We start from the raw sequence: 27,555 nt of genomic DNA on the forward strand, positions 1-27,555 counted from the left end.
ATAAGTCCTAGCCACAAGGCAGTTTAATGAATGTATAATTATGCTTAGAATTTTCATATAGAATAAGAAAACACATAATTCTGGCTTGACAGGTTTACAGGCAGCTGCATCTGATCAACATTTACCTCCCGCAGCCACTCCATTCCTATATTCCTATAGCAGCAGCAGCGACACATAGGTTACAAAACTGAAAAGTTTTATTTTTGTTTTTCAATAATACATTTGAATGAATGAAATGCTCATCAAGGTGTATGACCAATAGCACTAGCTTGGTACCATACTGGTCCTACCCTTACCAGATATGCTTTCTGAGTTTTTTTTCCCATGAACTGCACATGACCAGAAACCAAACGAGGAGGGGCACAGCAGTTGGAAGGGGACTGTAAAGAAGTGATGAGGGAGCAGAAAAAGCCAAGCCACTCTCACTAAAATAGAGGTAGAGCACTCTAGATGGAGGGCACTTGAGATGGCAGATTCTGCTTCTGCTTGGAGAGAAGGAGTCAGCTCTCAAGTTCTGGCCAAGGAGACTTGGTATGCAGGCTTAAGAGGTGACGCTGTTTTGGGGATTCTGTTATGTTTCTCCAGTTTGGGACCTACTAGGGCCATGGCAGAACAGGTGATTCATTTGACAGGTTTACTGCCAATAGAAGATATAGGTTCCCCCCCCGCCCCGGGTGGTACCTTTGTTTAGTAAAAGTTACAAATAAAAGCTTAAAGGAAAGCTAATGCTGTGGAACCTTTATTCACTGTGGCAATGTAATTTTAAACACTATATAAATGCTAGAAACCAGTAAATAAAAATGTATTTTTGTAAATTAGCTTAAAATACGTAATCATTCAGAATCTTCGTGTATTGATTATGAACAGACCTTGCTACATCAACCAATATATTCTCAGAATGAGTGCTCTGATGAGTTGCAGAGTTCATTACACATACACAACATAGAGAAATGTATTACTTTACCTGAAGGATTAGTAAAATCCAGCATGCTGGTTGTAGGCTGCAACAGATCAGGGCTACTTGATGAGAGTGTTCCAGGGATAGGCATTATGGCCAGACTATGTCTGCATTGTCTTGTTCCAACAATACTGTCATCCTGTGACTGGCTTACACTGCCATCACTGCAAAACAGTTTTAAAAATCACCAACATTTAGCCCATGCAAAAATAAAAATAATTTTTACTCTGTAGGTGCAATGATGAAAAACAAGAACTTTCTCTAAGCAACAGCTTCCTTAACAACAACTTGATGCAAATAACACAAGATCAAACAGATTAAAACACAGTACATTTCAGGGGGAAAAAATCCTTGTGATCTCAACAAGGATCTTACACAGAATAAATCTGTCCTTTTGGTTTAATTTAATTCCATTTCTTAACTGTTTACTTTTGAACATTACCAAAATATTCTGCATAAGAATAAAAATGTTAGGGTGAGACTTAGTGCAAATAAATTCTTGGAGTTAAAAGCAGTATAGCTCCAAACAAGCGACAATGTAAAACGCCTTATAAAACTACCCAATCTGTGAATACTTACATACTGTATCTGATGTACTAGCTTTGTGGCATATAAAGAAAGACCAGGTGAATACACATAGTAGACTAAGGCATTCATGCCTATTCAGCATAAATCCACAGAGATGGTGAAAGTGTTGCTCAATGCAGCATAAAACCTTGGAGTAGAAATGTCCATATGGCGTGGCCCTATGCACACTTCATATGAATGGTGCAGCTGATTATGCATTTACTAGTCATGGCCAAATGTTTAAATATTTTTAAATTAAAAACATGGTTGCCTAACTAAGATTATGCTGTGAACTCCAAAGTACCTCAGCTCTCCTTGCAACATTAAGCAAACCACTTTTGTCTCCTTCCCTGAAGGCCTCCCTCCCATACGACATTGCCATTGAGGAGCACATCTCTGAATCCAGCAGCTTTTCTAAGGGACCTGGATGCTATTACTTTCATATGTCCTGTTCTCTGATTCTTCCCCAGTCAGAGTATTGCTCCAGAGTATTACATGGTGAAAGTATACAAGAGCTGAATGAAGCAGCTCCTGGGGTCCAGCAGAGAAGCAGCTAAATCTGCTTAAATCCTGCAAAATGGGCTCTCAATAGGTAAGTGGAAAGGCCATGGGGAGACTGGGGCCTGTTGTAGGATCACAAAAAGGGAAAGATCTCATTTCCAAGAATAAGAGGAATTGCAGATATTTGTACCTCGTTTGCACACTCTGCTTCTCTTGATTCGTGTTGCAGCAACATGAATCAACAAGGGGAAAAGGCATGAGAGAGGCCCAAGCACAAAGCCGAACTATAAAGGGTTACTAGCATTAGGCAGAGTGGTGCATCAAGCTAGAAAGAGTTGCAGCCCTGAGAAAACTGCAGCCCAAAGCACAAATTGTAAGCATTTGGCCACTCATCTTAAAAAAAATAAATAAATCTAGCCACCAGGTCATGCTTCTATAGGAAGCAAGAACATCATTCATTTGTGGCAGAGAGCAAAGTGAGCTTTAAAAGTCTTACCCATTGTTAAGTGGAATATTAGTAGCACCTCTCCCAAAACAATCAACTAAGTTGATGAGTTTTGTATATATTTATTTGCAAAATACTTTTTCTTAACTATGATTTTGAGGAAGTCAGGGAGGAGTTCTGCATTAAGATATAGGAAGAAGAAATCCCTTCAATTTATTTAGCACAACACATTTTGGTTACTTTAATTTCTCAAAGTTTCTATCCTAATGAAACCAAAACTACCACATCTCTCAATTTAATATATCCACGGGGAGTCTTTTAATTTAATTAAGGTATTTACATACATTTCACCTTTATTTATAATACTGTATAAAATACACAAGTAAAATTTTATGCAGCATTGTTCATACAAAAGTATCATTAAAGACAGTATAGTTTATTCTAGTCAATTCATAAAAGTAAATTAAAATATGCCATATATTTTATATATTCTATAGATGTGGTGGGACAGAGGTAACGAGGGAAAAAGGCCAAGTATCAGGAAGAATGATTGAGCAAAAGAAATGTGGAAGGCTGAGGCAATGGCATAATATATTATAGAGAGAAGGTTAAGAAAGAAAGATGGATCTTAAGACACGATTTGCAAAGAGACAGAGTAAATCTGGCACAGACAGTTTCTGCTTCAGAGGGTGAGGTTACAGTGGCTGTTGTGGAAAGACAAGAGGACAGAAAAATCTAGAACCGAGGAAGTTTCAGAAACAGGCCAAAGATCAGAACAAAAAGGTTTAGAGATTGTGGGAAGGGTTTTGAAAACTAAGACAAAGAATTTTGTGCTGATTCAGAAATGAAGAAGCCAGTGAAGATTTCTGAGAACGCAAGCAATTGTGATGTGTTTCTGCTTTTGGGTAGACAGACTGAATGAGATGGGTCACTTTTTGGACAAACTGAGGTCTGGAAGGTTGCAAATTTAGGAGACAATTAAGGAAAAAGGGAGCAGGAATTTCAGTAGTTTAGGTGAGAGGAAATGAAAATTAGAGTGAGCCTTTCTGCAGAGAAGTAGTGAACGTAGCATCTGATGGAAATGTAAACAAATTATAGACTTGAGAATGCAGGTGGCTAGAGTGGCCAAAATCAAGTCAAAATATGGACTGAATTAGAGGATGAAGGCAAAGAGAAGGAGATACTATGATTTTGGTGGAGGTGTTCTTATCAATAAGGATATCAGTCTTGAATTATTGAGCTGAATGAACGACCGAATGCCAAACACTGGAAGTGAGAAAATTAAAAGGAGACAATGTGAGAAAAGAAATGAAACACCAAAGGGAATATCAACTTGAGCATCATTTTTACAAAGGTAAATATAAAAACATACTACAAACTCTGTATGTTTTCAAGATGCATAATATTTTAGTCCAAGTGGCGTACCCAAAATTCTGGTGCCAGTCTTTCTTGCTTTACTGTACAGCTGAAAGACATGGTAGACTGGCTTTTAATCACATTATTGGATCACCAAAATGGGGTCCATGTAATTGTGCAGTAACCTAACAAAATTCTACAAATCCTTGAAGCATCCCACACATTGCCGAGGGGCAGAAGTGGAGTGATCCAATAGTTTTCAGCATACGGTGCTATGAATCCCATGAGATGATGAAAACATAATGGTAAGACTTTTGAGTTTATAGCAGGAAAAGTACTGGAATTATATATGCTATTCAACAGTACCAAAGAAACTGCACTGAAGGGAGAAAGCATCCGTGCTTGTTAGGAAGCTGTATTGGTACACCCCCAACAACATATAATTAGGCAATTTCTTACCAAAACAGTCCCCTGAGAAGGTGATGCAGTAACAGAAAGAAGACAATGTTGAAAACACAAGGAAAATACTGTAAACATTTCAACAACTCTATGATTCTTCTGAGGAACATAAATAACAAGGTTTACACAGACGAGAGAAAAAGAGCAGCAAGAAAACCAGATAACAAAAATTAAAAACAAAACAAAATTCCAAAACAAAAATCAAGCAGATGCAAAGACCTCATACAAACAACATGTGAAGATTCCATTTTGACAACTGACGTTTGAATATGAGTTAACATTAGAAAAAATGAACTATGACAGAGACATTTCTTAGTCTTTAAAATGGTATCACACTTTGATCTCATGTTACATTAAAACACTTCTTCCACTTTTATAGCTACACTATGCACTTAAGCACTAAAAGAAGAGCATACTGATTTTGAGGAGGTTGAGGGTAGGTGGAAATTGTCTAAGTTATTTATAATTAGGAGGAATAGGATGAAAGCGATCACTAGAAAAATGTAGCTGAATATCAAGACAAGTGTCATAACCATAAGATCTATTAGTCTATAAAAATAGCATCTCAAGGCAAATTGTTGACATGTCAGTGCTTGAGTCAGTAATACCGGACACAAAACACTAAAGAATAATGACATATGTGGAAAAGGGGTAAATAAGGTGAGCAATTAGGTCTTTTCCATCTTTAATTTTTATGAAATAATGTTGTTCTTCTTTTGATGGCATCAATTTTATTAAAATCATGTCCAAACTCAGTAAACCAGGCATTATTATATTAGTATGTTTGCTGATAGCAAATATTTAGAACATGTAATTTAAAACTATTAGGTTTGCTTTGTCTTATCCAGAATAATTCTTAGCATTTAAAACAATTAGTCTTTGAATATGTTTTACAATATTCAGAGTATAACAGGGTGTTGATAGCTGGAAGGCTGGTAGTCATTACTGTATGGCTTGAATTGAGGTTTCTGAACTGTAAATCACAGAACAAACATTAAAGGAATATTCCATGTTCAACTACAGGTCTTGAACCACGTGCATAAGGGAAAAAATTCCATATGTAAAACACTTTCCCAAAGACGGTTACAAAATCTGAACGTTAAACCAATGGGTTGTTATAGACAAAAGCATCTGAACAGCCTTACCAAATCTACTCATTTTAAACTGAAAGCAATATAATTAATGCTTTTCAGTGCCCAAATTGCATAGGTAGTTCCTCATATTCGTACTATAACAATTGGTGCTAAAGAGAATAATGACAATCAGATATTTGAATTACATATTGTAGATAGGTATTCAAAATGACGGAAGAGAAAAAGCAGGTTTGAAAGTAGGCACTTTAAAGCAAAAGACATTTTCAAATCTATTTTGGTTTAATTCTACAGTTGCTAGTCACATTTGCTGTGGTTTTCTTTTACCTATATAAACAACAGTCCCATAAAACCTGAAAATTCTAAGCCACTTAGAACATAATAGCTTCCTAGACAACAGTTACTCCTTTACCAGAACAGTCTAACCTACCTAAAAAGTTTGGGAGGTAAAATGCTGAATCGCGTCTTGTCTAAAATTTTCCTGATTCGGTTTCTTCCACCAGATACAGTGTTTGCTTTGATTTTCTTGTTTCCTTTCTCGCATGGAAACATCTGTTCCATATCTCCAGGCATATCTGGGATGGAGTAGCGATTACTTTTCTTTTCTGCAATTTTTGGAATATGCGGGACTCCATTTTTCTCCTGTCCTATTCTGCTAAGCAGCTCTTTAAATACTGTAAAAGAAGATAAACCTATTATAAATTCTTGATATCTCCTGGAAAGCTTGTTCTTTTAATCCTTCTTCATCTCATTTCCACTTACCACCATAAAAGAATTATTCAATATTACAGCTGTTAACGGCACACTGAAAATATAGTCAATTTTATACTTCTTTCCTCTTCCCACTGAAATCAAGTGGAGTTTCGCTATTGAAGTCAATGGGAAAAGGAGTAAGCCTAAATGACTAATGGAAAACAAACTGCAAAGAGGAAAATACTGCATTGGAGGGCCCTTCCAAACACAAATTAAAAAGTGAATTAGAAGAAATTGCATCCCTTTCATTTTTCTTATTAGTAAACACTGCAACAAATTTAATAAAACTTCATTACCTTCCACCATAGACAATTAGCTAAATAAAAAGGGAAACGTTACATTCAGATCAGTCAACTCATATAGTATTTTTTGGTCTGTATCTGTTAGGTAATGGGATGCAGATGTTTTCCTAAGAACAACTGCAAAACTGACTGAAACTTTACCATGGCCACCTTCTTTTATCTTCATTGATATTATCAAATATAATCCACATCCAATATTCTTTTGCACTTATCAGATTTAACTGTTCAACTGGTAACAACAACACTTCCAGAAAGCACCATTCCACTGGTGGTGGTGGTGGTGGTGGGGGTGGGGGGGGGGAGTTATATCTATTTTATTTGTGTTTCTGTTATATAACATAAAACCCTACCCTTCAAAGCTGTACATTAATTCCTGCCAAGCAGTTTATTTTTTTACACTGAGGTTGCTGAGATCAGAGAAATGTAATGTTTTCAGTTGAACACATATGGCTGTGCTCACTGAAACAGAACTCACAGCTGCACAGCACTGATTACTCACATTTTCCACCTAACCAGCAGGCAACATATACTATTCACAAATACCAAATCAAATTGCATGCTTTTATTGCTGTTCACTTTTATAGGAGAAATTTAGGTGTGAGCATGGGGATTCACTGGTATAGTATGTAATAATTCACTAGGTATTTACCACACTAGGTATTTAGCACTCCATTAAAAATTAGAATAGCAAATACAGTCCTTCTAAAGGGCTTCGGCTGAGGGATTTGTTAAAATACATCAAGCAGCAGACAGAGTCAGCATCTTGAATATCTAGCAGTGACAATAAGGCATAATCCACCCATATAAATGTATATGTACAGTGCTGTAATACTGTACAGATAAGCAGAGAGAGCTAGACCTCTTGAATCCTTTTTCACTGACTTGGATGCAGCTATGTTTCATTTTCATATGAATGTGTTAACTTTCAGAGGAAGGTTGTACAATTGGGTGTACTAGTGCATGTCACTTTGTATTAGCATAAGTTATTCAATGAAAAAGGCTTTTTTAAAACTGTTGTCCTCATTTTGCTTGTGACAATAAGCTATAGGTAAATTCATGAGACTTTTTAACCTCTACAGTGGTGTAAAGAAAAAAAGGTAATTTAAAAACAGAAAATCAATAGTAAACAAAGACAAGTAATTGCAGTAGCAGATGAGACCCAAGAGAGGAAAGGACCATCAGCTACCTCAGATATAACATAAGTCAAAGACAAGAAACCATGTATGTTAAGGGAGAACCTTGTTCTTACTGTAGTAGTGTTTGTGCTGTTGGACGCAGACTATGTATGCCCGCCCTGGGTTATGGAAAAGTAACAGATGGTTTGACCAAGATTTTAAAAAGTTATTTGTTTATATTTAAATTGATAATTTAAAGCTAAAATGGATATGGCACACACACTTTGTACTTTCTCTATTTTCCATTTAAGATGTAAACGGCAGTTATGACTCTCACACCCATTATTCAAAGTTGTTTAAAAACCTGATTTTACATCTTTTGCTCTTTCTTGTCAAAACAGGTGACTTAGAGACAAATTGAGAATGATGAATTACTGGTTCATAAATTCTGGGCCAGATTATTGGCCTCATTTCAGCCTCTTTGTGTGAAGGCCCAATAAAGCTGCTTAAATGGTCACTTGAGGATTTTCCAGGGAGCACAGAGCTGGTTATTGCTGGCTCTATACCACCCGACTTGCAGTCCCTGGCATAAGAGAAGTACCCAGGCAAAAAAGAGAGATGGCCTCTGTGCTCTGGTGATCATCAGCTTCTAGAATGGACCATTGGAGTCACAGGCAATTGGGTGGAGTTTAGTGCAGCCCTGAGGCCTTCAGGATAATGACCTTTGTCTTCTTTCACACATGTAAAGTACTTTGGTTATGCAAGCCTACTCACCAAAAATATTTGTTTTTACAGTAATGGAAAGATGAGTATTGTTCCTCAAGATTTCAAGAGCTTTTACAAATGTAATGTTCTCAAAGTTCTGTCCATTTACTTCCATTATCTTTTAAGAGAAACAGAAAAAAACTGAATTTTTTACATTAAATATCACAAAAGGTTTTCCATTTTCTAAATTTACTATTTAATATTATAAAAAAGGCACAATAAGTACTTCATAAGCTACAATACTGCTACATATCAGAGTGGTATCGCAAAAACATGCATTACTAAATATCCTCATAAATTAGCTGCTACAATTTAAATATAAGTATATTCTGTAAACATGTCAGGACCTCCTCTTCCAACTATCAAACATTTTGGCTCAATTTAATTGCTGCCTCAAGTCTGACATTCTCATGACAAGGAGCTGCATATCATCAGTTAACATTGTGTATCAGAGGGTGTCAAACTGACATGCAAACCATGGGCCAGATCCTCAGCTGGTATAAACTGTGACAATTTACAGCAGCTAAGGATCTGCCTCCATCTCTAGTAAGTAGATTTATAAACTAGTTTTGAAGGCTTAAATTTGAAGCATGCCTAAATAAACCATGATTAGGATTGTTTTTTCATATATAAATTATAGAAGAAAATTACAGATGCTAACTGTAAATCCTTAAAACACTACATAGTTTGCGCAACATAGTGAGCAAATTACAGTAGAACCTCAAAGTTACGAACACCTCAGGAATGGAGGTTGCTTGTAATTCTGAAATGTTTGTAACTCTGAACAAAACATTATGGTACAGTGCCCTGCAGTCAGTGTCTTCCAGCTGAGGCTGGGAGCGATTTCTGCAAAGGCGCCACCTAGCAGCACAGCCTAGTTTGCAAGCAGCTCCCTGCCATATTCCTGTTTCTTGCCTTTGGGCTGAACTGGGGATGGCCTGGCCCACACCATTGGCACTACAAGCCACAGCCCTCAGCCGCCTCTCCCCAGGGCTCGCCCTGCTCTGTGCACTGCTCCAGAAGGAGCATGTGGCAGGGGGGTGGCATCAGCCCGCTGCCAGCACCCCTCCCTTCCCAGCCTCTTACACTCCCAATGGTGCTGGCAGGACCCAGGTGTGCAACCGTGGGCAAAGCTTGGGCCACATCGGTGCACAGGCTGTGGCCCTTTAAAACACCTCCAGAGAGCAGCGTGCAGGCAGCAGCTCAGACTCCTGATCCCACTCCAGGTGAGGCTTTGGCTGCAACAGCAGCAGCTCCCATCCTAGTGCCTGCAGCTTCCCCCTCAGCAGGTGGGGCTGCTGTAGCTTCTTTTCTGGGCTCGGACTGAGTTCGCCAACTTGCCCCTCTTCTGACAGCGCCTGCAGCTTACAGGAAACAGCGCAGACCCCAGGCTGCTTCTGCTCTGCGTGCTCGGGCTGTATTGGGTTGGCAGGAGGGGCTCACAGCTGTGCCTGTGAACCTCACCATCTTCACCTCCTACCTGTAAGTGGCTGCCCCTCACACAGTAAGTGCAACTGGGGACAGGAAACCCAGATATGCCGACCTTTAAGATGTAATACAGGCACAGTATACTATTTGCTTCCCCCCCTCCTTTTGCTGCTACATGATTGCTTACTTCTGGTTCCACATGGTGTTCGATTGACCACATGGATTTAATAACTCTGGTGTTCATATCTTTGAGGTTCTACTGTAGTAATATTTTAAGTCTTATATTTCAGACAAATATTTTCTTGCATTTAGTGTACTTGGCTAAACCAGGAGGAATTTTTATTAAAATTGTATCTGAAACATGAAAAATGTTATGTACTTTTTTTACCTGATCACCACGCTTAAGCCCAGCTTCTGCTGCTTTGCTGTCTGTTTCTACAGTCTCTACAAAAATGCCAAAACCCTTGTCACTTCCTCCAACTAGACAGAAAAAGAGTGGTGAGTCTCTGGACGGTTTTTGCAGAGTAATTTGCCTCCACTTTGCCTTGGCAGCACAGGCAATATTCAACAACCTGAGGTGCCCTTTCATTTTCTGTAAATCAGAAGACACACAAAGGAATGCAATGTTTTTTTATTTAGAATTGGAACAACTGAAAAGAACAAGCTAAAGAAAAAAGAAACTAAGGTCTTAAGGATCCAATTCTTACTAAAAAAATAACCTGCTCTTTCTTGAAATACCATCAAGAGATAAAAATTAGTAGACTATACCCTTTTACTCTTGGACTCAGTTCTGTCATTTGTACAATTTAGAACAAATAGGACTGTATTAAAAGTTGAATATAGTTTATCTTCTATTAACCCAAGGTCTTCTTAAAATATTCTTAAATTACAGATGGAAAAAAAATCCACATAACTGAAAAACATGACACTGATTGTTTTTAGTCCTACCGTATTTTCCAAGTTTTTTTCAAATTCTTCCAGAAATCGTGTCATAGCAGGATCTCCTTCAAAATCATTAAAATGATTGTTCACCCACAATAAGACCACTCTGGTGACCTACAGAAACAAGATAAACATGAGGATGTTTTCTGGATGGATTGGTTTTGGAGTTGTTAATAGTAAGGAAAAAGAGATGCTAGAATATTGTACATTATTAACACATTTGTATAAGTGGATTAAATCTGGCATGCCATTATTTTCTGCATTAATGGTAAAGGCTTTTCATAGAAGTAAACCATAAGCTGAGGTCACTTTAACTGCTTTTAAACCATCCCTGGGTGGGTCATTTTCTTCCACAGCACAATGAAAACTGATCAAAAAATGAAAAAACAAATTGGATCTGAGGGGCTGGGCTACTACGTGCAGTCACACAAAATCAATGGCCAAATAATTTCCCTTCTGGTACTTTGGGTTTCCTTTGCTTAATTCAGAAACCTTACACTTTTCAAATTGTCACTGTGAATGACTGGTCATTTCTTTAACCATAACTTCTAGGAAATGTATAGTAACAATAAAATATTACATCCTGAGAACCTTCATCTTCATTTTTTGACAATGCAGTTGATTGTGCTGCAGAATTACTGTATAACTCCATATAGTCAGCCTGTAAATTACTCAAATCTATGTTAAATAAAAGTGCTCAACAACTACAGCAATTTATTTTGTCTAAAAATAAATCACTTCCTATTTTATTTGCTGAGACAGTTTTCTTTCTCTGCAAGTCCCCTCAAAAGTTGCTGTATGCAGAAGTGCTTAAATTCCACACTGGTAAAAATGTTATTCAACCCATACTGCCCAAAATCATTTTTAGTGTCCATATCTATATACTCAGCCCATTCTTAAGTCGCCCTTTTCATTACACATAGAAAACAAAACAAAAAGGTGCAATGCTGTCATGAAAGCAACAGTGGTATGCCCAGGAGATCATGGACACTTAATTTACTTGAATTATTGGCAAAAAGGGGTCTTCTGAGGGAGCTGATTGTACCCAGAACATTAGAGAGTACAGTTGAAAATATCTGTTCCATATGAAATTTGTTAATAGGTCTTGACACAGATTTCAGATATATTGCCACTTACATATTAAGATCACATTTAATAACACATAACACATTTTAGAGGCTATGCACTGGCATATCTGAATTTAGAATCAAACCTTACATGTGTGCATGCAACTATGTTGAAGAACACCTTTCGATACTACTGAAATATATTGCTGAATTTACATTTAGACTATCATGAAACAGTCAGACTTTATCAGCACCACAAAAAAGGGCTAACAATTGAGAAAATTTTCACCAGAAAAGCTCATCTGTTCATTTGAAACCAACCTTATCCCTGAGGCTGTCCACTCTAAACCAATCCAGGAGTTTATTCCCAACTTCCAAGGGGCTTGATAGAAATGTCCTGTATGTTAAAAGGAAATCTTCTATATAAGTTGGGTCCACAATAGAATGTTCTTCTATTAAATGCATGATGAGTCGCTCAGGTGTTGCCTTAAAAAGAGAAATACAAACGGCTTTCAGGAAGTCACACACAGCTCCTATTATCACTCCAGTAACATTATGTACGCTTTGAACCACACACAGTGCACTTTCTTTTCAAATTACACTGAGTGACTGACAGGCTCTTAAAAAGAAAAAGCATCACTGTGTTTAAGTTCAGTTCACATATTTCAACCTAAACGTTTTGTAAAACTATGCAGTACCCTGCATTTATAATAGCATTTGGCTGGAACACACAATAACATTGCACTGATTTTTTTTAGACTGTTTTAAAATCCCTCTTCTAATCCAACACAACACAGATTAATCCATGTAAAGACACTAACTGGTGGTTTCTAACACAAAACCAGAAAATCTGTACTGAATAAATCCTGCTTTATTAAAAGGAAGCAGATTTTGTATTATCAGAGAGAGAATAATAGAAAAATAAAATCATAGGACTGGAAGAGACCTCAAGAGGTCTGCACTTCTGACATTATCTACACCATCCCTGACTGATGTTTGTCTAACCTGCTCTTAAAAATCTCCAATGATGGAGATTCCACAACCTCCCTAGGCAATTTATCCCAGTGCTTAACTACCCTGACAGTTAGGAAGTTTTTCCTAGTGTCCAACTTAAACCACTCTTGCTGCGATTTAAACCCATTGCTTCTTGTCCTATCCTCAGAGGTTAATGAGAACAATTCTTCTCCCTTACTCCTTGTAACAACCGTTTATGTAGGTGAAAACTGTTATGTCTCCCCTCAGACTTCTCTTCTCCAGACTAAACAAACCCAATTTTGTCAATCTTCAATCTTCCCTCAAGGGTCATTTCCAGACTTTTAATAATTTTTGTTGCTTTTAGCTAGACTTTCTCCAATTTGTCCACATTTTTCCTGAAATATGGCACCCAGAACTGGACACAATACTCCAGCTGAGGCCTAATCAGCATGGAGTAGAGTGGGAGAATTACTTCTCGTGTCTTGCTTACAACACTCTTGCTGAAACAAAAAAGCAAACATCATTCTGGGAAGTAACAGTGTGACACTGTTGACTCATACTTGATCCACTATGACCCCCAGATCCCTTTCTGCAGTACTTTTTCCTAGGGAGTCATTTCCCATCTTGTATATGTGCAACTGATCGTTCCTTCCTAAGTGAAGTACTCTGCATTTGTCCTTATTAAAATTCATCCTATTTACCACAGACCATTTCTCCAGTTTGTTCAGATCATTTTGAATTTTCAGCATATCCTCCAAAGCACTTGCAACCCCTCCCAGCTTGGTAACATCCGCAAACTTTATCAGTATACTCTCTAAGCCATTATCTAAATCATTGATGAAGACATTGAACAGAACTGGGGCCACAACCGATCCCTGCAGGACTCCAATCAATATGCTCTTCCAACTTGACTGTGAACTACTGATAACTACTCTCTGGGAACGTTTTTTCAACTGGCTATTCACCCATCTTACGGTAGCACCATCTAGGTTGTATTTCCCTAGTTTGTTTATGAAAAGGGCAGGTGAGACAGTATCAAATGCCTTACTAAAGTCAAACTATACCACATCTACTCCTTCCCCTATCTACAAGGTTTATTACCCTGCCAAAGAAAGCTAACAGGTTTGACGTGATTTGTTCTTGACAAATCCATGCTGACTGTTACTTATAACCTTATTTTCTTCTAGGTATTTCAAAACTGATTGCTTAATTTGCTCCATTATCTTTCCGGGTGCTGAAGTTAAACTGACTGGTCTGTAATTACCCAGGCTGTCGTTATTTTTCCCTTTATATAGATGGGCAAATATAGTGTCATTTTCCAGTCCTCTGCAATCATTCCCGTCTTCCTTATACATAAAATATAAGTCCTTTATAATCAATTCTCTATTGAGCTCTTTTAGGATAGACAAATCTGTATATCAATTCCAGATTACCACTGTATCTAATAAATTAACATTTTTAGAGATTGATAGGTAGAATATGAAGTAAAAAAAAAAATCACCTTAATAACTATGTGTCCTTTCCTGGTTCCACTGCGATCTAGCTCTCTGTGCTCCTTTACCATAACAATTTCTCCTTCTTCCTCGACTTTATGAGTGTTTTTTTCCACATGGTTCAGAATCCGCCAATAATCCTGCTGGGCTATACAAACAAACTGCCCCAGAACAATATGGGGACAATTAATAAACCTGTAGTACATAAACACATCTCCATGCACAAAACCTGGGCAAATGTAATGCAATGACGACAGCATACCATTTGACATCAGTCCAATCTGTCCTGTCCAGTTCCACTAGACATTAAGTTGTAAATAGTCAGAGTCCAAGTCCAAGTAAATTGATAATCCCCCATAGAGTACTAAAATGTTACTGTACAAAGATCAATCTTAAAAGAGAACTTAGTTTGTAAAAAGTGGAAATGGATATTTTCTGTTTAACTGTTTTTAAAGCATTTTAAACAGACACAAATATCATGACATTATGTGGGAAAATAGCCCATACATCAGCACAACATAGAAGTTCCTGTTTCTCAGATAACAGCAATTTACAAAAAACTGGTCTAAAATAAGAAGCTAAAACTGACAACTAAGGACTTGTCTATATGTTGTTTTAGTTTGCACTAAAAGGGTGGACCCTGCTAGCACACACCAGAAGTTCTGTAGTGTGTGTTAATGCAGCCCAGCAGGGTGCACATGGGCCAGTTAGTGCACAACATGCATTAAAATTTACACCCCACTATTGTGGACTAAAGCACTGTGTAGGCAAGCCCTAACTTTACAGAGTGCCCACCCTTCCAAGTGTCTCACCCCCCACCATCAAATGCCACCTTCCTTTATTCTATTTCTGGAACAAAGATCACTATGTTAGATGAAACCAAATTATTTTTTTTATTAGCCATTTAAAAATGTGAGAAAATTATATGCAGGTATAATCTTACCTGACAGTCATCTACTTTGGTTCTAACCACTCCATTCATGTACTGTTTATCCAGAGAAGGGGTAATTCCAAAACTATTTCCCATACAGAGACTTTCAGTTTTCCCATCTGGATGGCTGATTTCCACTGTGCCATTTAAAATAACATACCAAGAATCAAGCTAGAACGAATTTAAAAAAAAGTGTGGATCTCTCAGCAAGTTCTTATAAGAAAGATGTTTCAACATTCATTTCCCAGAAGTATTTGTCCACGTGGTAGTAAATATGCTGTCTTTACAATTTCATAACATTTCATTCATTACAACGTGTTAAGGACTACAGTTTACTATCCCATTGACTTGTAAGCAAGTAAATGAAGAATGAGTCAAAATAATTTATTTCTAGCTCCACAATCTATCAAGTGCTAATAATTTCCAAATATTTGCATGTCCTGTTGCTACCCTTTTGACAAGGAAGCCTATAGTGTGATACTACATTTTTTACATATTCCTTAAAACATGACCACTGGTAACTTTAAATTTGCACAAGAGGAGACTTCAATTAATAGATAACAACTGCAGAAGATCAAAAACATTTTTAAAAAAGATTACTTCAGAAAAGGATTATTTCCTGGGCAGAGAATTTTATTTTTTTTACTGATAGAAATGACCCATTCATTTATAAGTATATTTTTGTAAAATAATCCCTCCAGGTAAGTAGTACTAAAAAAACTGCAATATACCAGACTACTTACTGTTCAAGTACTATACATACAAATTATTTAATGTTATTATATGTCTAGATTTGAATACACTAAAATCCTGAGTTTCAATAGCATACAGTGCTTAAATTATGTTATGTGCTATAACTTACTTCTTGTCCATCTTCAAGTATGATGGCTCCTGCTTGTTCTACCACTTCAAATATCATAACTGAACAAAGCTCTCTTCTTACAGACATGGTCATGTTTGCAAAGGCTGGGAGTTGATGCATAAATTCCAGTAATTGCTCTATTAGATAAAGGAAACATTGATATGAAGACTGCAAGCCCCAGTGCCTCTAAGGTACCATACCCCCTGCAGGTATATTAAACCTCAGAGTTAAACTCACTGAAGGAGTTGCTATTAGTGCCTGTGGCTAAATGAGCACAGCATGCATTTTACAATCAACATTAATAAAAGGAACCTTGCTTTTCAATCTTGATTGTGCTCTGATTATGACATCAATCTCGCTAAGTGTAAAAGCACTTGAACTTCAAGCCTTTAGAAAAGTTATAAAGTATTGTTACTGAATGATGACTGTAAGCTAGATAGTATCCATAACGTTAAATCATTTTTCAAAGTTCAGAGAAATAATCAGAGGAAAACTATCTAAATTTTTATTTTAGTGTTAAGTGAATGCCAAATTTAGCATGATGTTTGCGGTAATCTCTTTTTGACGCAAATTCCTTGGAACTTAATTTCAGCCTCTCTATGCTGTGATAATATCAGCCCCCCCCCCCCGCAAAAATTCCAAAACAAATATGCCATCTTCAGCTAGTTAGAATTAACCCTCTCCCTCCCCCAATTACCAAGTGTAATCACAATGTATTTAGCATCTCAATGCTAATATTTTCAAACACCAAGTTTCTCATAATAAATATAAGAGAAGAGAATAATAATCTAGTTTAGCTTTTATATTCTTTAGGACAAGAGTGTTTTAAAAAAATGACGGAAAAGCACCATCTATAGTTATGAAGCTATTTTTTCATTAATAATTATGTACTTACACAGATTTCAAATAATCTCTATTGTTTGAGTTATAATATAGAACATCATATCAAGATCTTTCTCACCAATGTCATCATCCGTTTTGTCTGCAGGTTCTTTTTCAAGGCATTCTCGTACAATATCTCGCCCCAGTAATGGATCTGATGTTCTGTCAATATCTTCATCTTCTTCTTCTTCATCTTCAGAGTCCACAGGTGCTTCTGGGAGACCTGTTAAATCTACATCTCCCATATCACTTTCCGTAGCCTGTAGAAAAGAAATTATCATGTGGTAGATTCAATTTCTACACAGATTTAACAGTTTGTGGCCTAAACTTATTGTCCCAGTCAATTTATACCACAAAAATGAAAAAGTATCCTTTGACTAATAATTTTGAGCTACAAGTTTGATAGCTCAACATGTTTTACCACTTAAATACTTAAGAAAAGATATTACAATGCAAATTCCTATTACAGAAAGACTGGTATCAATGTTTTTATATTTTATATAAAAAGCATTCATATAAACATAGAAAAGTATTGTTTTCATTAATCAGGGATGACTATATGTGCTGTCATTCATAAATTGTACTCATCCCTGATTTATGAAAACAAAAATTGTATGTTGCACCATACATTCTTTATTTTTCTATATATACTTATAAATGAGAGAAAACAGTTTAAATACAATATACCACCATAGTAATCTTGAATGTTGCTGGTTGAACACAAATTATCTAAATGGCCTGTACCACAATTCACACAGCATAATTGGTGTCACTTAGATAAAGTGCTACTAGAAGCCTAAGTAGTATACTTATTGAACTAGCTCAGCTTTGGACATCAGAGTTCAATTTCAATTGTCCAACTATGCTGAAGAAGATCAGGAGACATTGGAAGTGGTTTAATTAGGTCGCAACTTTATTCCTAAATGTTTGTGAGTAACTGGCAGATAAAAGTGTACAGTGAAGATAATTCGATAATCATTTTACATATATTGGGGGAAGGGTGATCTGCTGTTCCGCTTTATGCATCATTTACCCCAGCCAACCCACTGCTAGGACCTTGCCACTCACCCCACCATTATAAAGAAGGGGGGGTTGGCTTCATGTCATACCAATCACAAGAGCCTCAAACCCCCTCATTTTCGCTCCTTTATTCATTTAAATCCTTGACCAATATATTTTATCTGATCACTGTATCCCTTCCCTACAAAGTACCTGCACTGGATATCTGCACCACATCTACATTATGAGTTGCAACATCATAGCCTAACCCTCATTTCATGTTTGCCCCAACTAAGCCCCCAACCTTATGGTTATGGGGAAGGTGAAAAAAACCATCACCTTGGCCTATCTGGTGGTGAGGGGAAAAGTCCTTAACAGCCCCCCAAGAAAGGAGCAATTAGCATAACACTCACAATGGATCATGACAAAACCTGGTATTTAACATCTGGCTTAGGTAAAATAGGACTTTTCTTGCATGGGCATGGACCTAAATAATCCCCCCTCTCTTTTTGTTCCCTGTGGGGAGGGGAAAAATGGGTCAGCATCCCCACGCTGCTGCAGCAAGTAACTCTAATTCTCTAGCCCTTAAAGGGGCCACACCTACAACACAAATAACAGCCCCCACCACTTAATGTGTGGTGAGGTCATTCAGGCCACAACTGAAAATTAATTTGGTAATCGTATTCTGGGTCCTGTGTGTTCTTTTCCCTTTACCATTACCCAATTTGGTAGGTGCTGCTCTAGAAATTTCCAGATAAAGGACTTTTAAAAAAGATACTGCTGAAGTAACTTTCCAAGCTAAACAAAAGTCAGTCTAAAAGCATGCTTTAAAAATGCTACCGCTCAGGAATTAATGTGCTTTATCTGATAACTGAAATATCACAATTACGTCATCCTCAAAAATATTGAAGCCAAATAAAATGAAGTGGTTTTCTAATCTACTCAGAGGTAAACTAGTGGTATTATTTCCTGAATATAACTGCAAGAATCAGGCAAAATGAGATGTAGCCATATCACAAAAAGCAGATTTATGAATAGAGTGACAGAAATCTTAGGTGAAATCCTGGCCCTACTGAAATCAATGGCAAAACCTCATTGACTTGAAGAGGGCAAGGTTTTACCCCTGGTATCTAGGGCATCACTAATGTTACCCTTAAATACATCTCCCCAATGACTTTTGCTGAGTACCAAATTCTGACTTGCCTATGGAACTATTCAGTCAAAGGCCAGTCCCGATTAAACAACAATTGCAATACAAATCACAACCCTTACAAGAAAGCTGCACTACCAGCATCAACTAGCCATTTTCTCAGTGCCGGATATAAAACAATATGTCATTTTAAAAAAATATAAAAGATAAGTTTCAACTAGGTTATTTTTGGTCTATATTCTTTGGCTGAAGTTTAAAGAATCTTAATAATTCTAGCTTTTTTTCAACTCTATAGCCCACTCTATGGCACAAATAAAGATAAGAATCTTTCACATTATCAACACTTGGGATTTCACTAAATTTAAAAAAAGATAAAAAACAATACTTTTGTGTAATTACTGACTACATGTATTTCAGCAGACAATCTAGAGAGATTTTATTATTATTTTCATTATTGCCAATAATTTTTTCTTACCAATATTTATTTACACACATTGCATGCAAAGGAAAAATAAGTGTAGCTGAAATGAAGGGCAGATTACTTTACATTTTAATTTCACAATCCTAACATATGGTTTAAGCCAGGCATATAACTAAGTCATGCCGTGTGAAATAGACAAATCTAAACTCAAAGTAAGGTCAACTATTCCTTTCTCTACCAGCCATTTCTCATCTTGAAAGGTTTGTTCTTCTGGATTCATGTGGAGCAGAGAAAATGGTCTTTCATAATTATTAAGAATCTATTATAGTGCCAAAAAGTCATTTGTTGCTTTTATGGGTAAAAATGTAACTTCTGACAACCAAGATCAGATGTTACTTTCCATCCAACAAACACAGAAATTTGATTACATTTGTATGGACATACATCATATCAACATGGTATTTTATACAGCTGACAATGGAATGTTATCAGCTAGTAGTAAATCTTTATTCCATACTTTTCTCATCTTATTTAGAAAAAAAGGATGAAGTCCAGTAATATTCAGGGAGTTATAGAAACCTTACTACTACAGGAAAGAGTGAGATAAAATGACCTACACACAACTCCTATGTTAAACTAGCCTGACAACAGAGGATCAAATTAAATTCAGGTTAACTGAAAGAAAGGGGAATTGTTTTGTAATCACTGAGACATGCCTACAAGATTTGTGATAAGTAAATAATTTCTTTTTCCATGAAACAAATCATGCACTTGCTTGCATAGGAAAATATTACAAGACAGGTAAATATTCACTATTTAGTATAAAGACAAGACCAAACATTTCATAAGAACGTAAGAATGGTCACACTGGGTCAAACCAACGGTCCATGTAGCCCGGTATCCTGTCTTCCGAGAGTGGCCAATATAGGTGGTTGAGAGGGAATGAATAGAACAGGTAATCATCAAGTGATCCATCCCCTGTTGCCCATTCTCAGTCTCAGGCAAATAGCAACCTCTGCCTATCCTGGCTAATAGTCATTGATGAACCTATCCGTCAGGAACTTATCTGGGTCTTTTTTGAACCTTGTTATAGTCTTGGCCTTCACAACATCCTCTGGCAAGGAGTTCCACAGGTTGACTGTGCATTGTGTGAAGAAATATTTCCTTTTCTTGATTTTAAACCTGCTGCCTATTAATTTAGTTTTTGTGTTATGAGAAGTAGTAAATAACACTTCCTTTTTTACTTTCTCCACACCAGTTATGAACTTGTAGACCTCTATCTGTCTCTCAAAACTAGATCTTGCCTAAACATTACACTGCACGCCCAGAAAGCCCAGTCACCTGTTGATATCCTTAAATGGAATAAGAAATTGTATAACCATTGCCTTTATGTCTTCAAATCTTCACTTACCAAAAAACAGACTAGGATTACCAGTAAAGACACCAGTAAACTGGCCGTCACACCATTTGATTAATGTGTAATATTAGCTAGTATCTTATGCCTACAGCAACAATTTTACTGCAATCAATGGATGCTGAGAAGTCAAATGAAACAACAGATGAGAGGAAGAGGGTAACATTGGCAACAGAAAACAAAATCATGCAAGCAGAAGTCTTTGCAACATTTTATCATGCAACATATAAATTATTCAATTACATAAATGTCAACTTTTCTAACAGATGGAAGACAACAAAATAGTTTCACCATATACTAATACAGTAGTGTTTATATGGAATTTTTTCATTACGTCGATAAATGGGGACCTGTTCTACCATTTTTCCACACAAAGCTCACAAACACATTGATGTAAATGTTGCTCAAAGTCTGAGAGAAGATTATGGGCCGTACACTAGTTTTTAATACAATAACTCTCATAATTTTGTTGCAAAAAGCAGCAATAAAATCCCTATATTTTCTTAAGTCTTTGAAAATACTGAATTGTTTGACAAACTGAAATATGCCCAGTTACATAATACAATTTTAGATGCACTATTTTGATAACTACATAAGATCACAGGCATGTGTGTCTGCATACTTAATATTACTGAAATCTCAGTCACTTCTGCAAACATATTCCTATTTAGAATCATAGAAATATAGGGTCGGAAGAGTCCTCATTCATAAGTTTAAGAATAGAAAACCACCTGTTAAAGATGGATCCTCAAGTCTGGCCACAAGTTCAGAGAAGCACAAAAAAAGTAAAGGCTGAAATTTTTTTTTTAACAATGAGGGTAACTGACCATTGGAACAACTTACCTAGTGATACAGGGGATTCTCTGATCACTGGAGTCTTTAAATAAGATTGGATGTCTTTCTAGAAGAACTGCTCTAGCTCAACTAAAAGTTATGAGCTTGATGCAGGAATCACTGGCCGAGGTTCTGCGGCTGTGCGCTATGTAGAAAGTCAGCCTAGATGATCATAGTGGTCCCTTCTGGACTTAAAATCTGTAGCAGGACTAAGTAAATTTAGACCATCCCTGACACGTTTGTCCAATCTGTCCTTAAAAACCTCAGTTGATGGATATTCCACAACCTCCCTTGGAAGCCTATTCCACACTTTAACATATTTATCGTTAGAAAACTTTTCCTAATATCTAACATAAATCTTCCTTGCTGAAGATTAAGCCCATTACTTCTTGTCCTGTTTTCAGTGGACATGAAGAACAACTGATCACCACCCTCTCTGTAACAACCTTTATCATATCTGAAGACTTATCAGATCCCTGCTCAGTTGTCTTTTCTCAAGAATAAACATGCCCAGGTTTTTTAACCTTTCCTCATAGTCAGGTTTTCTAATTTTTTTTTTTTAATCATTTCTGTTGCTCGCCTCTGGACTCTCCAATTTGTCATCATCTTTCCTAAACTGTGGCACCCAGAATTGGACACAGTACTCCAGCTGATGCTTCACCAGTGTCAAGTTCAGCAAGACAATTACCTTCTGTATCTTACATAACACTCCTGTTATTACACACCAGAATGACATTAGCCTTTTTAGCAACTGCATCACTTTGGTGACTCATATTCAGTACTATCACCTAGGCAATTATTCCCCATTTTTAGTTGTACATTTTACTTTTCCTTCCTAAGTGAAGTACTTTGCACTTGTCTTTACTGAATTTTATATTATTTATTTCAGACCAATTCTCCAATTTGTCAAGGTTATTTTCAATTCTAATCCTGTCCTCCAAAGCACTTTGTGTTTCAACGGAGATTATATATATTTGCATTATGAAACTGAAGTGTTAAAAAAGTGAAATTACTTTTTCTATTACTTCTTGTGCTTAAGCTATATTTGTAGTAATCCTGGGGCTTTATGGCAGATCAAATCAGCTGAGCTGAGTACTGAAAAAATAAAATTGAAAAAGTACTGAAAAAGTACTGAAAAAGTTAAAAAAAGAAAAAAAAAAAAAAAGTAAAAAAGTAAAAAAGCAAAAATGCAGAACAGAAAAATGCTTTAATATGCCACAATGAGGAAGCAAGGTAAAGAATTTTGAGCTCCAAAGATCTCAGTGACTATGCAATGTACTGCAACTTTGACAATATCTTCAGACAACAGTTTTGTTTTTAACAACTGAATCTAGAACCTGAAAGAAAGGCTTTGGTGTTTTGGGAGCTAAAGTAAAGTTTAGATTTAACTCAACAAAATTAGATACTACCTGACTGAAGACAGACAGAGTTCCCAAGATATTATGTTCAGTTATGTACTGAACTTCATGTTGTTTTCTTTTGGAGGACCAAATGAAGGTGGATAATTTTACATATATGATGTTATTCTTTACAACTAAAATGTAATAATCTGACAAAAGGCAAGTGCTAGGAAGCTGTACATATCCATATTCTTAGTCTACACATGGGGAATTCATCTTCCCTCCACACACACACACTTGGTCAGCAGTATCCTCCAAATGTTGTGGACCTTCTCAGAGAAGACCAAGGCCTTTGCACATCTCATGTTACAAGAGAATTAAAACTCTGCTAAATTATTATATTTATTAAGGCAACGATTGGGGAGAGCTCTGTGCTAGGACCTGTCCAAACACATAGTAAGAAATAGTCCCCTCCATCCAAGAGTTTGCAATCTAAATAGAAAAGACAGACAAAAGTTGGAAGGAGACAGATGCACAGAGACGAAGCAAATTCCCCAGTATCACACAGTAGTGGCAGAGGTTGGAATCAAGCCACCCTCCCAAGTCCCAGTCTAGTGTCCCATCCACTTGATCACACTGCCTGTGAAGTATTTATAAAAAGTAACATTCTGGTGAGTACAAGAGTATGGGTATGTAAGATGAATAGAGAGTGCAACGCAAATGCTAATGAAAAAATACCAGTGGGATATCCAGAGGGGTAGCCGTGTTAGTCTGTATACAGCAAAAACAATGAGAGTTCTGTAGCACTTTAAAGACTAAAACTGGGATATATTACTCAATAAATCTTTCAAGACTAAGGCCTGGTCTACACTATAGCATAGGTCAATGTAAGGCAACTTACGTCGACCTAATTATGGCACTGTGCACACTCCCACCAATGTACACCGACATCATAACTCCACATCCACGAGAGGTGTAAGGCTTATGTCAGTGTAGTTAGGGTGATGCAGAGTCCATATAGACACTGCAGTTACTTACACTGGCTGTCATTCTTGTCAATTGCATGGCTCCATGCTAGAACTGTGAAATTGACAAGAAAGCCAGCTGGGTAACCTGCTTCAGCTAGAGTCTGGCTGCCTCCATGCTCCCACGCTGGGCTGAGAGCTGTGTGCAAAGCTGAAAGCCCAGGCTCTCAGCCCTCACGCTGTGCCTCTTAAGTCAGTGGAAGTGCTTGCAGTAAGGACATGCACCACTGACAGAAGAAAGGCAATGTAGGGCTGTAAATTGACCTAGCACAGGATGACTTAAATTTCTAGTGTAGACATGCCCTAAGATCTTAATAATGCTGTGTCCAAATAGAGAAGTAAAATCAGTGTTGGTGAAGAATTGGTCTTCCTCAATCCAAACGTTTACCAGGGATATAGGCATTTGGAGCAAGAGAGAGAGCAAGAGAGCGAGAGAGAGAATATAATCCTGCACTTCAATTGTCCCTAACAATAAATTGCAATATTGAAGACACGGACAATGATTACTCCCTTATGTCTGACTGACTTCTACACCCAGCCCAGGAACCTGGAACAAGTAACAAAACTAAACTCTTGGGTTATACTATTGTACCACAGCTGTTGCAGTTCAGTGTTGCATTGGTACAAATAGACTACTGCAGACCTCCTTTGCTGATTAGATAATAAAAGATAAAGGAAGAAATCATCTTCACAGACGTCACAAAGTAATCAAAACCATAAAGATCATGGGGAGAGGGGGAGAAGAGGAGGGGAGAGGAGAGAGAGAGAGTGTGTGTGTGGGGGGGCAGGAAATCTTTTTAAGTTTTGGAAGACTGAACATTGATTTATATTTCAAGGAATATTTTTGATTGATTTAATCACAAGCAGTTGCAACATCTTATTCCTAGAACAAGTCATTATGGTGAGCAGTATCAATGTATTACACTAAATGCTGATCTCTTAATAAAAAGATTTAAGATTTTGTGTGTTATTTTTAAAGAAAAGTTATTATCCTTGCTCAAGTATTTATCCATCAAAACTAAGAAATAATGCTCCAATCATCCATTTAACACAAATATTCTATTTTGATCAGGCTACCATATGAAGGGTTTAATCCACTTCAGATTACATCACTTTACTGGTTTATGTAGCTCACATTAACTGCTTTGGAATTAAGCCCATATGCAAACTGTATTTGGAGAGTCTCAGCAGCACAGCACCTTATTCAAAGATTTCTTTGATTTCTAGCCTTTCTACAGATCAATAACCTGAATTTGTACTGGCTTTTTCCAATCAGAACAATACAGATTGTGGACCTCACGCCCAGTTTGACAAACACAAGGTAAAATACTGAAGTTTAAGAAGATATGCAGAATAAGGAAAGGAGGGTTGTTTGTTTTGTTCTGTTTTTTCTGATTTGGGTGACAACCAGCCAATATAAAGACATGCAACCCTTCTTTCTACAGGCAAAAGAATTAAGTGTTAGATTGTATCCAGCTTCTTCAGGGATGCACAAGGGTAAGAGAGGACACAAGAAACAACACTTCCCAGACCTCTGAGCAGTCCAGATATGATGACAGCCCATGCTGACCCAGTCTGAAGCTGCCACAGCAAGTCACACTGGTTCTTTAGCCCTTAATGGGGTGACACACCTTTTCTTAATGCTCACCATTGCTTAATGTGTGGTGAGGTCATTAACCAAGGGTAAAAATGAACTTTCTTTTATTATGCCCTAGTCTACTATGCCCATGAAGAAATAATTACCTATGAAATAATAAAATGTTTCTTAAACTTTGTCTCAAGGACCTCTTGCAGATGGCCCACGAAGTGTTCACAGGTTACATAATGATGGGAGAAAACCTGGGGGACTTAGCTGTTTCTAAAAACAGCTTCATGTGTGCTATCTGTTCCTGCTGCCAAGAATGATACCCCTCCTGTTTATACTATCCATTATTACTAACGCTGTCAACTTCAAAATTCCTTGATGAATTGTTAAATCCACTAATTTATTTATTTTTCAATTAACAGAACTTGTGCTGATCGCATAACCTGTGAGGATATTTACATGATAAATATGCAATTATTTAATTTCTGATACATGAAGTTGCAATAATAACCAGCCAAATAACCACCATCCCCTGATAACTAGCAGAATGCAATCACAGACTCAGCTCCACAAAACCACTACACAAATAAGGACTTGGAAGACTTGGAAGAAGCAGGGAACTCTATTAACAAGCTAGCATTTACCTAAGGCAAAAAAGCCTGAATAAAACAATAGGCATTCACGCCATGTCTGGAAGGTCAAACTCTAGTTCTCACAGATAGCAAAATTTTGTTTGCTTTCAGTTTTAGGTAATACAAGCACAACTCTATAATTACACACATTTATATACAAAATGTACAAACAACTAGGCGACAAAACTGCATCTGCAAAAAGCTATGCCCTTTGGATTCACCTCTACACTGTAGCTCTGAAAGACTCCTAAGAGCTAAACTGTTTAGTACTTTAAACAGACTAATATGTATTCCCTAATAGAATAAAATACATCAGTATCACAAACCAGCATCAAAATAAAAATAGTGACTTAATATACTCTATGAATGATTTAACATTTCATTTCATATTAAGTAGAACTACTGTGAAAGCAAAGAACAGACAGCCAAACAATTCTAAGCACGTGTCAATTACAAAAAGGTCAGCAGTTGTCACCTTGTTTACCATTGTGGATGAACATTAATTATTAACCAACACTAGATCAATGAGGAGACTAGCCTCCAAGTCCAAACTGCACATAAATTAGTTGAATGGGATATTTTTATTTAGGTTTTTTTTTTACAGAAACTAGCCTATTCCAGGGAAATAATCTAAGAGGAATGAAGAAATAGCCTTGCAGACAATCTTCTTAATCTGCAATGATACTAGAGAATAGCATGCCCTTCTTTTAGCCTGTTTAAAAAAATGCAGACTCAGCTTCTCTTAAAAACACGTAGTCGTCTTCTGTATATTGCAGTAAATTTTTGGAACTTTTCACTCTTATAAAGCATTTAAGTTACAAAGGAAAATTATATTAAGACAAAATACATTTCAGAGGTACTTCAAGCTACTTAGGACCAAAGTTTCATCTATCTCAGTGTTTCTCAATTGGTGTTCGGGTTCCGCGGAAACACTGTTAGGGTTCTGCGAGAAAGTGACATCGCGCCGCCAAGAGCAGCTGTTCTCCGCGCCGCCAAAAAAGGGAAGATGTCCCGGATTTTTCAGCGGAGGGTATCGAGTATGAGTGTAATTTCCCCGCGGAGACTAAAGGGTTCCGCAGGGAAATTTAATTGAGAAACGCTGATCTATCTGAACATTTTTATCATGCAATGATAGTTGTCTTCTAGTCTCTAAATTCACCGAAGATGAAAAAAAACCCAGCTTCAGTCACCATCACTACATAGCAGAGATATTTAAAGTTTACATGAAAACAAGAGATCTGTCAACTCAGCAGGCAATGAGAA

General features: G+C 37.0%; 1 protein-coding gene across 2 annotated transcripts in view; it reads right to left on the minus strand.

The window, feature by feature from the left end:
* The window catches only part of RAPGEF6 (Rap guanine nucleotide exchange factor 6), a 230,283-nt gene that overhangs the window by 51,305 nt on the left and 151,423 nt on the right, over positions 1–27,555 (minus strand). For both annotated transcript variants that reach the window (XM_067566525.1, XM_067566522.1), the window contains exons 8-17: positions 16,972–17,152; positions 16,011–16,147; positions 15,161–15,319; positions 14,226–14,378; positions 12,071–12,235; positions 10,689–10,796; positions 10,129–10,332; positions 8,322–8,430; positions 5,808–6,051; positions 965–1,122 (exon numbers count right to left, since the gene is read on the minus strand). In XM_067566525.1, coding sequence (XP_067422626.1) covers positions 965–1,122; positions 5,808–6,051; positions 8,322–8,430; positions 10,129–10,332; positions 10,689–10,796; positions 12,071–12,235; positions 14,226–14,378; positions 15,161–15,319; positions 16,011–16,147; positions 16,972–17,152 — 1,618 coding nt within the window. The remainder of the gene's footprint in view (positions 1–964; positions 1,123–5,807; positions 6,052–8,321; positions 8,431–10,128; positions 10,333–10,688; positions 10,797–12,070; positions 12,236–14,225; positions 14,379–15,160; positions 15,320–16,010; positions 16,148–16,971; positions 17,153–27,555) is intronic.

Source organism: Emydura macquarii, unplaced genomic scaffold, assembly GCF_026122565.2.
Source record: "Emydura macquarii macquarii isolate MOO-44397 ecotype Brisbane River unplaced genomic scaffold, CSIRO-AGI_Emac_v2 contig_2768, whole genome shotgun sequence".
Lineage (NCBI taxonomy): Eukaryota > Metazoa > Chordata > Testudines > Chelidae > Emydura > Emydura macquarii.